General features: G+C 35.3%; 1 protein-coding gene across 1 annotated transcript in view; it reads right to left on the reverse strand.

Annotated features, from left to right (window-relative positions):
- Positions 1-830: 830 nt before the first annotated feature.
- LOC129273516 (catenin alpha-2-like) overlaps positions 831-12,153 on the reverse strand; it is a 36,645-nt gene continuing 25,322 nt past the window's right edge. The window contains exons 18-21 of the mRNA XM_064107520.1: positions 10,670-10,775; positions 9,359-9,493; positions 6,028-6,156; positions 831-4,558 (exon numbers count right to left, since the gene is read on the reverse strand). Of these exons, the coding sequence (XP_063963590.1) occupies positions 4,397-4,558; positions 6,028-6,156; positions 9,359-9,493; positions 10,670-10,775 (532 nt within the window). The 3' untranslated portion in view covers positions 831-4,396. The remainder of the gene's footprint in view (positions 4,559-6,027; positions 6,157-9,358; positions 9,494-10,669; positions 10,776-12,153) is intronic.

Consider the following 12,153-nt stretch of genomic DNA (forward strand, 5'->3'; position numbering starts at 1 on the left):
TTTCGGATTAACGAACCTTCGGAACAACGAACCGTATTTCGTTTTCGGACTAACGAACCTTCGAACATCGAACCTTATTTCGTTTTCGGATTATCGAACCTTCGGAATAACGCCACAAATGTTCGGATTAACGAACCCTTTTACGTTTTCGGATTAACGAACATCGAGGTATAGGCAATTTACGCGTTTCGGAATTACGAACCTTCGGAATTACGAAGTGTAACCGTTTCGTCAAGAGTACTAGTTTGTAATCGTGACAGCGTATCTCGCTGAAACAAATGAATGAATAAACATATACCTTTGCTGGGTCACCATTGTGTTCAATGTGGGCCGGTAAACGGTATTGCGTCTAATCCGGCTGGATCTACCAAAGCCACTGGTCTAACCCCGCAACCCCCTAGTTTGTACGTCCTATTTTGCTTACAAATAATTCGCAGTTTAAGAGAGTACCCATCCCACTAATCCACTCTCATTATCATTCGTTCTTCTTTACTTCCATTATTTGCCCACCCCTCTCTGCCTAGTCCTCTGCACCTCCCCCACAAAATTAATATTTGACATTCTACTGTCCTCTTTTTTCCAAACTTTTATTACAGGTGTGTTCAGCCCATTGAATTTAAAATGGGTAGAATAAGTAACTATTCCCGTTTCATTCATCTGCAATAGCATCTTGCTTAGTGCTAAAAAATCATCACTACAGCAATATAAGAGGGGCAACTTTGAATTTGATTATTGGCTTTTCTTTGTAAAAGTCCGAGAATTAGAGGGCACACATTGTTGACAATTATTATCAAGCAATACAAAAAAAAACAAATGTAAGAATAGTATGGTTAAATTATGCAATAACGTTTTATTCATCTATTTTTTTGAAATTCAATTAGCAGAAGCATAGACAAGCCAGATGCAAATATCAGAATACAATGTACAAGACAGGAATACATTACTAACTGAATACATTTCAATTTGTTCACGATGTATATAAAAATCTTAGTTCTAGGTTGATAAGTATCATATGTGCAGAAGTTTATGATTCTTCAATAAATATCAGAAAAAACAAATAAAGCTAAAAATAAAATAAGAAACCATGCAAAACTACACTATTTCAGAACATGACTAGAAATGGGTAATGATACAATAATATCCAAACAAGAAAACTTTTTTCAAGATTTTTTTTCGGAAGAACTTTGCATATTGGAGTTCTGTTTTATGTACACAAACTAAACATAAGTATCAAAATCGTTGATTTAAGCATAATAACTCTCATAGCAAAGGAATGCAAAACATACACACAAGCACAGAATGATTAAGTAGCGACCCAGGTTCAATACAGCACATTTTAACCAGAAATTAATTGTTTAAACCTGATCTCTGCAGCAATCACAAAATTATCTCAATATTTTGACCTTCCCAATGCCCGAATAAACATCACACATTCCTAGAAGGTGAAAAGGATCAAAGTCTCTTGTAGTATTACTTCATGAGAAGAAATATTCTATACTGTAACCATAATAAGTAACAATCCAGTATGCATGTGAGTCATGCATACATATTTTAACTAGATTAACTTTTGGCTTTCATTATCTTAAAATTGCCACGGCAAGAATATCATATTGTAAGAAACATTTATGATTCTGGCGTGTAGATAAGGATACAAATTGTGTGAACTATAAAACATTCATGTAGCTATAAACGTTTCTGTTTTGGTGATATGAAGGCAGAAAAAAAGAGCAAAAGACATAACAGCAATCAAAATGAAGTGAGTAGACTTTTAGCAAGGTTAAAAACATATTTTCAAGAAATTATAACTTCACTTAAGAAGCCATCATGTTTTAATTCTAGAAGGCACTATCTAGGCACGCTATATCAGACATCACCCACTGACGCATTATCTTTCAATTTACACATAATTATGTAATCACAGATTTCAATAGTTCAATTCCACCATTAGCACCCTTCATCACATACAATGATAATAAAGAACTAAAGAAAAACTCACCTAAAATATGTTTTTGTTACTTTGAAAACCAATTACAAATACTTTGATCAGATTATATAGGTCTTACCCCCTCTCTCCCATATCCATACACCTCTAAGATATTTACACACGTATACTCCCCACTATTTGTTAATTGAAAAAGTCATTTTAGGCATTCTTCAAAAATTTCATTTAAAATATATAGAAAAGCTTATGGCCTTTGGACTCACCAACATACGGTAAGAAAAATAAATACAATGTCGAAATTGAATTTAAGATCATTGAGAAGAAACACAGGTTGATATTAAATCCTGTATCCATTTTTGTTCAGTTCAATAAAATGTTTGTCACGCTTCAGGTCTTGTGTACAATGCATCGAAACAGAATGATAACATATAGGGAGTGTGTAACTCAATTCACGATATGCTTTTGTGTATTATTTTTTTTCAATTAAATTGGAAAACAGATTACAATTTCTTAGCAGAGGCCCTTTGGAAAAAATAATACTTAAAAAAACATAATTCATTAGGAAGTACTATATTACAGATTTGGTAAGAGGTGTTTTAGTACTAGTAAGTAATCTATGTAAATGATATTGGACCATTTTTCAATTTAGTACTGATGAGATGAATGCTTCCGCCTGTAGTAATTGGTCATTTACATGAAAAACATAAAAATTAAGAAGCATACGTTTATCCCAAATATGCCTTTTTTAAAACATTTAACACACACATGTTAAGATAATTAAATACAGGAAATGCTTAAGTCATCTTTTATAAAATCACTATAAATAAACATTCAATTACCATAATGTTAACTCTATCAAAACGTAGCAATTCATTTATTTGAATTTTTAAAACACTGCATAATACTTTAAAGTTCACAAGTCCTCATTCTCATGATGATGATGATGAAGATTCCACAGCATTTATATTGTGCCATATTTCTATTAAAACATACATAGGCGCAGGCTCATCCAATAAGTTAATTACTACACATCTGCTGAAATAAAATAACTTATCATTATTACAGAATAACATGGTATTAAAGAACTACTGTCTCTGACAATACAACACTTCTGGAAATATGGTCAAGCTATTTTGTTGGTTTTATATATTCTAAATGAAAAAAAAAATCCAACTGAATTCTCTTTGGATCTATATGTATGTTGTTTTGATAACTTTCAGCTCAATCATTCTTTCTCTAACTGTTAAAAATGAACTTCATTAACCTACAAATGATGCCAAGTTTGGATTTCTTACAATACTTTATTTGTTAGTACTCAGTCCAGCTTTGGTAAAAAAAACAAGTACTGTGAGTGATTAAAAACTAATACTATTAACACAAGTATTGGCCTTAACAATTGATTAATTTTGGACAGAAGAAATAAAGTCTGTAGTCATCTTGATCACTCTGCAGATGGAAAAAAAGTGATTAATATATTATAAAATTGTTTGTTTTATCTATTATCATTCAATATTCTGCAGCCAAAGAATTATGCATATTACAATAAGCATAGTCTTTGTAAATATTCATATATCACCGAGCAAAAGTTACCTCTATTACTGTTTTCTTGTATGAGAATGGACTAGGTAAGATGTCTGTAAATAAGGAATACCAATTACTTCAAGACAACGCTTAAAACTAGCTTTCAACAACTGAAGTAAGACCAGAGATATCCCGTGTAGAGGGCCATTTCATAAAGCTTTTCTTAATTTACACACAATACGACTACTGACGCTTAATTGCGCTTAATGAAACACCAAATATTATCCCTATTTTAACATAATGAGATCCATTTCCCACTTTTCCCAAATTCGTGTTAAAATGTTAATTTCAATCTACAAAGATCAGATTCCAACTGTAGCTGAGGGGAATCAATATGTTTGAGAATCTGATTTAGCAACCAAGAAAGGATCACCAGTCATGCGTAAAATCATGTGTGCAGTCGTGCGTAACTCAATATGAAGAGATTTATGAAACACACCCGAGTGGGTGTTTCATAAAGCTGTTCGTAAGTTACGTGCAGCTTTACAAAAGATTGGCATCCTTTCTTGTGGTACATGATATACATTGAATTTTCAATGATGTGGATTTAGTGCCTAAGAAAGGATCACGGGTCATTCATAACATTACAAAGAGTTGCGATTGATTCGATCAATCTCAACTCTATGGAAATCCATCATAGTCATAATTTTCCTACCAAAGTTTTGCACAGTTACTTGGAAACAAAGAGGAGCACATATTATCAAGACAACAATGAATGTATTAGTATACACATGTACATCATACATGTATCTAGAAAACATTTTGACAAACGCGCATTTTAGATGTTGGCATAGTTGGCTTTCCATAGTTGTGATTGATCGGATCAATCACAACTCTTTGTAAGACGGGGCGTAGGTATAATCAGTCAGCATCTTAAAATGGACCTTTCTCCTTGAATTCACTGAGAGCTTGTACAGGATTGACTTCACGTTTCTTGGCTGCCTTCCTGATCTTAGAATCAAATTCATCAGGGATCTCACGTCTGACAAGAGGCTTCTTCTCTGGAGCCTTCATCTTCCATAGGACTACAGGAGACTGTGAAGAAGAAACAGAGAATTGTTAAGAAAACAATGCAAATTTATCACTTACCTAACTACAGGAGACTGTAAGAAACATGTAATTGTGACATAAAATAGACATTTAAAGAAACTTAAAAATATGCAGAAATCATTTTTTATTTTCATGCTACAAGCCTAAAGATGACAGATGTAAAAAAAATTGGCTCATTAAACATCGCGAATGCAAAAAGAATTGAAAGAACAAGTGGAACGCCTCTGGCAGTCTCGCCTGCATTACGCAATTTGATATAGCAGCAATGCTGCCTTTGAAAACAGCTAAAGAATAATTATTCACAGAAGAATGTGATAATAAAATATTATTTCCCACTGACCCAAAACGACCTTTGACCATGATCATGTGACCTAAGACATGTACAAAACAATCATTCATACTTGATTACCCTTATGTCAATGTTTCATGAGCGAGATCCATTAACTTTTTAAGTTATGATGCCAATTCAACACATACTCCAAACACGGCCAGAGTTCATTGACCTTTGACCTTGGCCATGTTCCTGAAACGCGCACAGGGTATTCAGGGATACATGGCTGCTCAAGTCCAAGTTTCATGAACTAGATCCATAAACTTTAAAAGTTATGACAATTCCACAAATACCCCAAACATTACCAAAGTTTATTGACTCTAAATGACCTTTGACCTTGGTCATGTGACCTGAAACTCCCACAGGATGTTCAAGGATACGTGGTCGCTCTTATGTGCAAGTTTCATGAACTAGATCCATAACCTTTTAAAGTTATGATGACAATTCCTCAAATAACCCCAACATGGCCAAAGTTTGTTGACCCTAACTGACCCTTGACCTTAATCATGTGACCTGAAACTCAAGCAGGATGGTCAGTGATACACTATTACCCTTATGCATAAGTTTATGAACTAGGTAAATATACTTTTGAAGTTATGACAACATTTCAAAAACTTAACCTTGGTTAAGATTTCGATATTGATTCCCCCAACATAGTCTCAGTTCATTGACCCTAAATGACCTTTGAATTTGGTCATGTGACCTGAAACTCAAGCAGGATGTTCAGGAATACTTGATTACTCTTATGTCCCAAGTTTTATGAACTAGGTCCATATACTTTCTAAGTTATGATGACATTTCAAAAACTTAACCTTGGAAAAGATTTCAATGTTGACGCAGCCGCGGTCGGAAAAGCGGCACCTACAGTCTCGCTCTGCTATGCAGGCAAGACACAAATCACAATACAACTTCCATAATGAAGGGATGAATGTGAGAAAATTTTGCGATGATTTATTGAAGTCACAAAATTTTACAAGAGAAGACGTCATGGTGTAACAAGCCAAAACTTGCATTCTTTATATTATTTGATTGATTGTATCAAACACAGACACCTACAAAAACAGGAGAAACCATTTGTAATCATCCTATAGCTGTATTCCTAGGCATGAACAGATTTACTTACAGCAGTTGTTCCAGCTGCTTGCATCTTGGATCTGAATTTTGTAGATGCTACGTAGGAAGCCTTGACCGTCTGGACTACAGATCCCATCAAGTTCTTAGCAGCTTGGATCAAGGAAGTAGCACTGTCCAACTATCATACAAAACAAAATAAAGTAATATTAGCACTGTTGCATGAAACAAAACAAAACAATATTGCTGATTAGACCCAAGCTACATCACACGTCTTATTGCGTACAGGGATAAAATTGATTGGAAGATAAACAACCATTTATCAAATGATGAGGCAAACAGGTTTAATGATTCCAGGCTATTCGGGTGATGTCAAATACTCTCCTAATAATGAAGATCCTCTCTTAAAAGAAACCTCACTGAGATTGCAGTCTAGAGCACTGAAGTTCATATAGCATGAATAATAATTGAAAGAGTTTGAAGACTAAGAAATATAGTGTGATCTTCTTCATCCTTTATGTAAAGCTATGGAGAATAATCATGCATTATGGAACCAAAGACTGCTGGAACATTTTCAATGGTAGTGTGGTCAACCAGTATTTATTTGTACAATTTAGAAATATATAAACAAATTAGAGTGCCTGTTATGCCTTTTTTACTGTGCACTTCATACATGTACACCCTGATGCATGTTAGCACAAAACTAAAGAGTGCTTATGTGATAAATTTAAGCATTTAGAAATGGCTACAATCTTTAACCCTGTTGCATAAAAATGATTATTATTTGCATTGCACCAGTAAATAAAAATCAACTCCTCATTTTAGCAGATTCTCTAATTCCTGATAGAAAATGCATTGTAGCAGATGAGCCCATGCATGAGGGATCCTGTACTTGTACTGGTTAATGATCAGGTAAAGGTGGGAAGCAGGAAATACATTGTTCTCATTCAATTGAGAGTTTCTAAAGTGAATAATGAATGGACTAAATCCCCTGTCTAACAAATGACACTGTAATCTCCTACAATATGGGGGCGTCGTGGTCTAGTGGTTCTGACTCTCGCCTTTCAAACAGAGGGTCGTGAGTTCGAATCCTAGCCATGGCGTGTTTTCCTGCAGCAAGAAATTTATCCACACTGCTGCACTCGACCCAGGTGAGGTAAATGGGTACGGGCAGGAAGTAATTCCTTAAAAAGCTGTGCGCACCAGAATCGGTAGACTAGCTTAGCCGGGGTAATATAGGAGCGCCTTGAGCACCTAGCAAGGTGGATACGTGCGCTATACAAATCCTATATTATTATATTATTTAATATGTCTAGTAATAGAAAAATCAATGACTTGCTATCGATTTAAATCTTCATTTATCAGTATATATATCTGTACATATACAGTGATGGTAAAAAGTTAGTGAACCCCACAAGAAAATGAACTTATCTAAAAGTGTTCAAGTTCTGCTATGTCATAGATATTTAATTGTGAAGTCGGGTGATAAAATATTACATTCAATAAAGTCTATTTTTCTGGGCTCGCGTGACATTGTTGTGTTGTTGTCTACATTCAACACTCAGCATGAAGGAGTACAATAAATTTTATGGTGGGATTCACTAACTTTCTAGCATCACTGCAAGGAGACAGTTCAGTTTTAAAACCATATGAACTTCACTTCAGATGTGTCCAATAATTCTTTCAAATATTATTCATGTTATATGAATTTCCATGTCCTTGACTGTCATTTCTGTAAGGCTCCTTTCATAACAAAAATCTTTGTTTTATCAGGAGAGACCTCAATATCACCATGGAATCACAATGACTTGGGAAGCAAAAGAGACTGCGCACTCAGATCATAAGAGACACATGTCCGTAGAGGCAAGCAACTATTTTATTACATTGCTATAAAAAAACTGGAAAAAAATCAAAAGTAAGGACAAATGAAAACAGCATAATGCAAGACAATCATTCAAAATAATTCCTGACGTAATAATGAAATAAATATGAGATCATATGATATAGGCCTTGACATCAAAATGGAATCATTATGTTGTGAGTTTGTCTACTCAACTTAAGATATGTTTTAGACTTGAGAATGTAATGTATATTTATTATCAAATGTGATGTGACTTATTTTGTCATATATGAATAAGCTTTCTTCTTCTCAAGAAATAAAAAAGATTTAATTCAACAAGTACCGTAAGTAACGGTGTATTAACCGCACCTTTTTCTTGGCGGGATATAAGCAAAAGTCGGGGGTGCGGTTTATCCACGGTGACGGGTCTGAGCCCGCCCGCGTAACCCCTCCCGAACATATAAGAAGTCTGCCAGTTTACAACACATCGAGTGGCCGGGCGTAGCCGCCCAGGGCAATGTCGTTTAGAGGGGTATGAGCCGCGGGTAATGGGAAGCGATTATTACGATCTTAATCAAATAGTGTCCATAACAAATGCACCTACCTTCATGACACTAATTTAGACTTTATTCTCGATTCAAAGCAGCGAAGTTCCCTGGCTAAGTTCAAAGAGACGCCAAGCATTCTCGGTAATAATTTGTCACAGCTGAGCAAGAGCCGAGAGCTAGCTTGCGTTGTATTGTGGTTTTAGTGCGACTTAAGCTGGCGCTATTCATTTTAACCCCTCAAAGTCCCGTTTCGCGCCAGCTTATTTTTTTCTTTCCTGTTTGCTTTTCATAAGATACCATGTACACCGTGCACCACGTATGAGAGAGACGGCACGAAGCCGTAAAACAAGTGGAAAAATGCAAATTTCTTTGTTTCTTGAACCTTCCTGTAATCCCGTATCCAAAATTCATGCTAAGCCATCGAATGCTAGACAAATTCTGAAAGTGATTGTGAGGTTGTGATGCAAGAAATGTGAAAGACACAGTTCACAATTTGATAAGATGTACTAGTAGTGGTACCGTATAGAAGTTTGCAATGTACATGTACAAGAACGGCAGTGCTGTGTGTGTGTACACTGTGACTGTGAGGTGAGTGAGTGTGTAAGTGGCCAATATTGTCGGGACCTTTCTTTCTTGCTAACATTTGTAGATGAATTGATCAAGAACAGCAGATTTCCGCATACCGGTAATCTCTTTGAATACTTTGAAATCTTTAACTTAGTTTTTGTTTCTTCGTACCTCAAATATGCATGTAAATGTGAGAAGGATATTTTTTTTTTGTTTTTTTGTTTTTTTGTTTTTTTTGTTCCAAGTTGGGGGTGCAGTTAATACACGGGTACGGTTAATACACCGTTACTTACGGTAAACCACAGTCAATTGTATGCGCCATTGCTGTTGATGGTGAGTGATTGTAGCGAGGAAAGCATTTAATGCTACTTATTTCATTGAATCAAACATGGTTAAACAAAAGAGATAAAATAAAGAGATTTACTTACCCCAGAAAGGACCAACTCCCCACTGATATTCTGAATTTCAGCCTTGACTTTACTGGTGATGTTCAATTGATGACAATAGAGGGCGATACGTTGGAGGTATGCGAGCAGATCCTCCTTTGATGAAGAGTCAGGACACTGTTGGTCATTCAAATCAAAAGTTCATGATTAAATCAACACAATGCTTTAAGGACTAAGTACAAGGGATTCATTACAAACATTTTAACTGACATATTTCTTAAATTCTGTCTGCTTTACAGCAGTGTAACTAAAATCAAAATTTGAACACACCTTGATTTTGTGTGGGAATAATGACAGCAGATATGTGCAATGTTACAATTATTTCACCATGAATTTTTACTTTATTATATATATATATATATATAATAGCAAGGATCAATAATCATAACTATGATAATTGACTGCTCATTACAAAATAATGTATAATGTTCAAAAGATACCTACTCAATCCATCAAATAAATTTGGATAAGATATGTTCACTACAATAAATTGTGGAAATCACAAACAAGGTACATGTATGTGTAGGTATTGATATAAATGCTCATATTTAAAAAATGTGTACAGATTCGCGCTTAAAGGCGAATGAAACCTTTGAAACAAGATAGCTTGTGTGAAAACAGAAAAATCAAAGAAACAGATCAACGAAAGTTTGAGAAAAATCGGACATATAATGAGAAAGTTATGAGCATTTGAATATTGCGATCACTAATGCTATGGAGATCCTCACATTGGCAATGCAACAAAGATTTGTGATGTCACTTGTGAACAACTCTCCCCATTACTTTAGTATATATTTCACTTAAAATGCCTCTTTTATCACATATTTCAGTAGATCATGTATTCTTTTTATAGGATGGCATGTAATACAGATTTTAAAGGATACATTATGGATAAAGAGTTTGTATCACCATAAGAAAAAGCAAAACGATACATTTTGGGGGTATTTTATAGTCCATCAAATGGAAAGTTGTTCACATGTGACATCACACATCCTTGTTGCATTGCCAATTGGAGGATCTCCATATCATTAGTGATTGCAATATTCAAATGCTCATAACTTTCTCATTATTTGTCTGATTTTTCTCAAACTTTCTTTGTTCTTATTCTTTGATTTTTCTGTTTCGACACGAGCCTACTTGTTCCAAAGGTTCCATTCCCCTTTAAGTTTATGGACTAATATATATTTTCACATGAACCAAAACCAGGGCCTGGAAAGTAGAGGGGATTAAGGATTTGCATTACGAAAGTGTGTCTACATGTGAATTCATTCAGCAGGTCCAAATAAATCATACCTGATCGGCGATCTGTCTGGCAAGTTTATCCAGTTTAGTACCAGTGTCAGCAATTCTCTTAGCAGCATTGATCACATCCATGGTTGTTTTTAGCTTACCCTTTCCACTGAAAGTTAACAGATATTGATACAATTACTATCTCATACGACGATCTCATCCTACGTATATGCATTGCTAGACCGGCATGGTGTTTCATACAGCTGTTTGAAAGTTATAAGCGACTGGTGATCCTTTCTCGTGCTATGTGATCATCCCTAAGTAGTTGACTTACCACCTAAGAAATTATTCCAGTCTTTCATAACTTGTAACTTATGAACAGCTTTATGAGACACCCACCTGGGGAGCGTCTCACGAAAGGACTTGTTGGACATTTTACCTGGTATCCAACAAGTCCCAATTTATCCGGCAGTTACCATAGTAACAGTGGTTCTCAGCCAATCAAAATCAAGGAAAGTTGTAAGATCTGACATCTTGTCGGACGAAAATGTTAATGAAACTCTCTCCCCTTACCCCCAGGGCTCTGGAATACAAAGCAAGGCAATTAATTGACTGTACTATTGTTTTCATCATTAATTGCACATAGTGGCCAGGACATGAATCGATCAATTTTGATCTATGGGAAATACCGGTAAGATGTTACTATCACTGTCAATGACTCTTTCTATAGAGCAGTTTCAGATGATGTTACAATAGTGGGAATAACAATGGGAAACTTTTGCATAAGACAAAGATTTATCATGGTGTGATGGACAGGTCTTTGTTTGTCCTCCAATAAGTCTGCTGGTAGGAATGCACTTTAGTTGGGAACAAGTGGAACGCTTCTGGCAGTCTTGCCTGCATTATGCGATTCGATATAGCAGCAGTGCGGACTTTGAAAACAGCTATTGAATAATTGTTCACAAAAGAAAACACTCATATGATAATAAATACTATGTCCATTGACCCAACATGACCTTTGACCATGATCATGTGACCTAAGACATATTATGCAAAGCATACTTGATTAACCTTGTCTGTTTCATGAACTAGATCCATAAATTTTCAAAGTTATGATGACAATTCCACAAATACCCAAAAAATTGTCAAACTTCGTTGACTCTAAGTGACCTTTGACCTCGGTCATGTGACCTGAAACTCGGGCAGGATGTTCAGTGATACACTATAACCCTTATGTCTAAGTTTTATGAACTAGGTCCATACACTTTCCAAGTTATAACAACATTTCAAAAATTTAACCTTGGTTAAGATTTCAATGTTGACGACGCCGCCGTCGGAAAAGCGGCGCCTGTAGTCTCGCTCTGCTATGCAGGCGAGACAAAAATGTTATCACACACAACCATCTAAAGAAAGATAAGACTAAAAAGTAAATAGAAATATACCAATGTAACAATTCAAATTGCATCAGAGTGATAAGACCAATAATATTATAAAAGGTGAAGTTATGATAGAAAGAAAGTGATCAGGTAGTGAACATGATTTATAAA

Source organism: Lytechinus pictus, chromosome 12 (genome assembly GCF_037042905.1).
Source record: "Lytechinus pictus isolate F3 Inbred chromosome 12, Lp3.0, whole genome shotgun sequence".
NCBI lineage: Eukaryota > Metazoa > Echinodermata > Echinoidea > Temnopleuroida > Toxopneustidae > Lytechinus > Lytechinus pictus.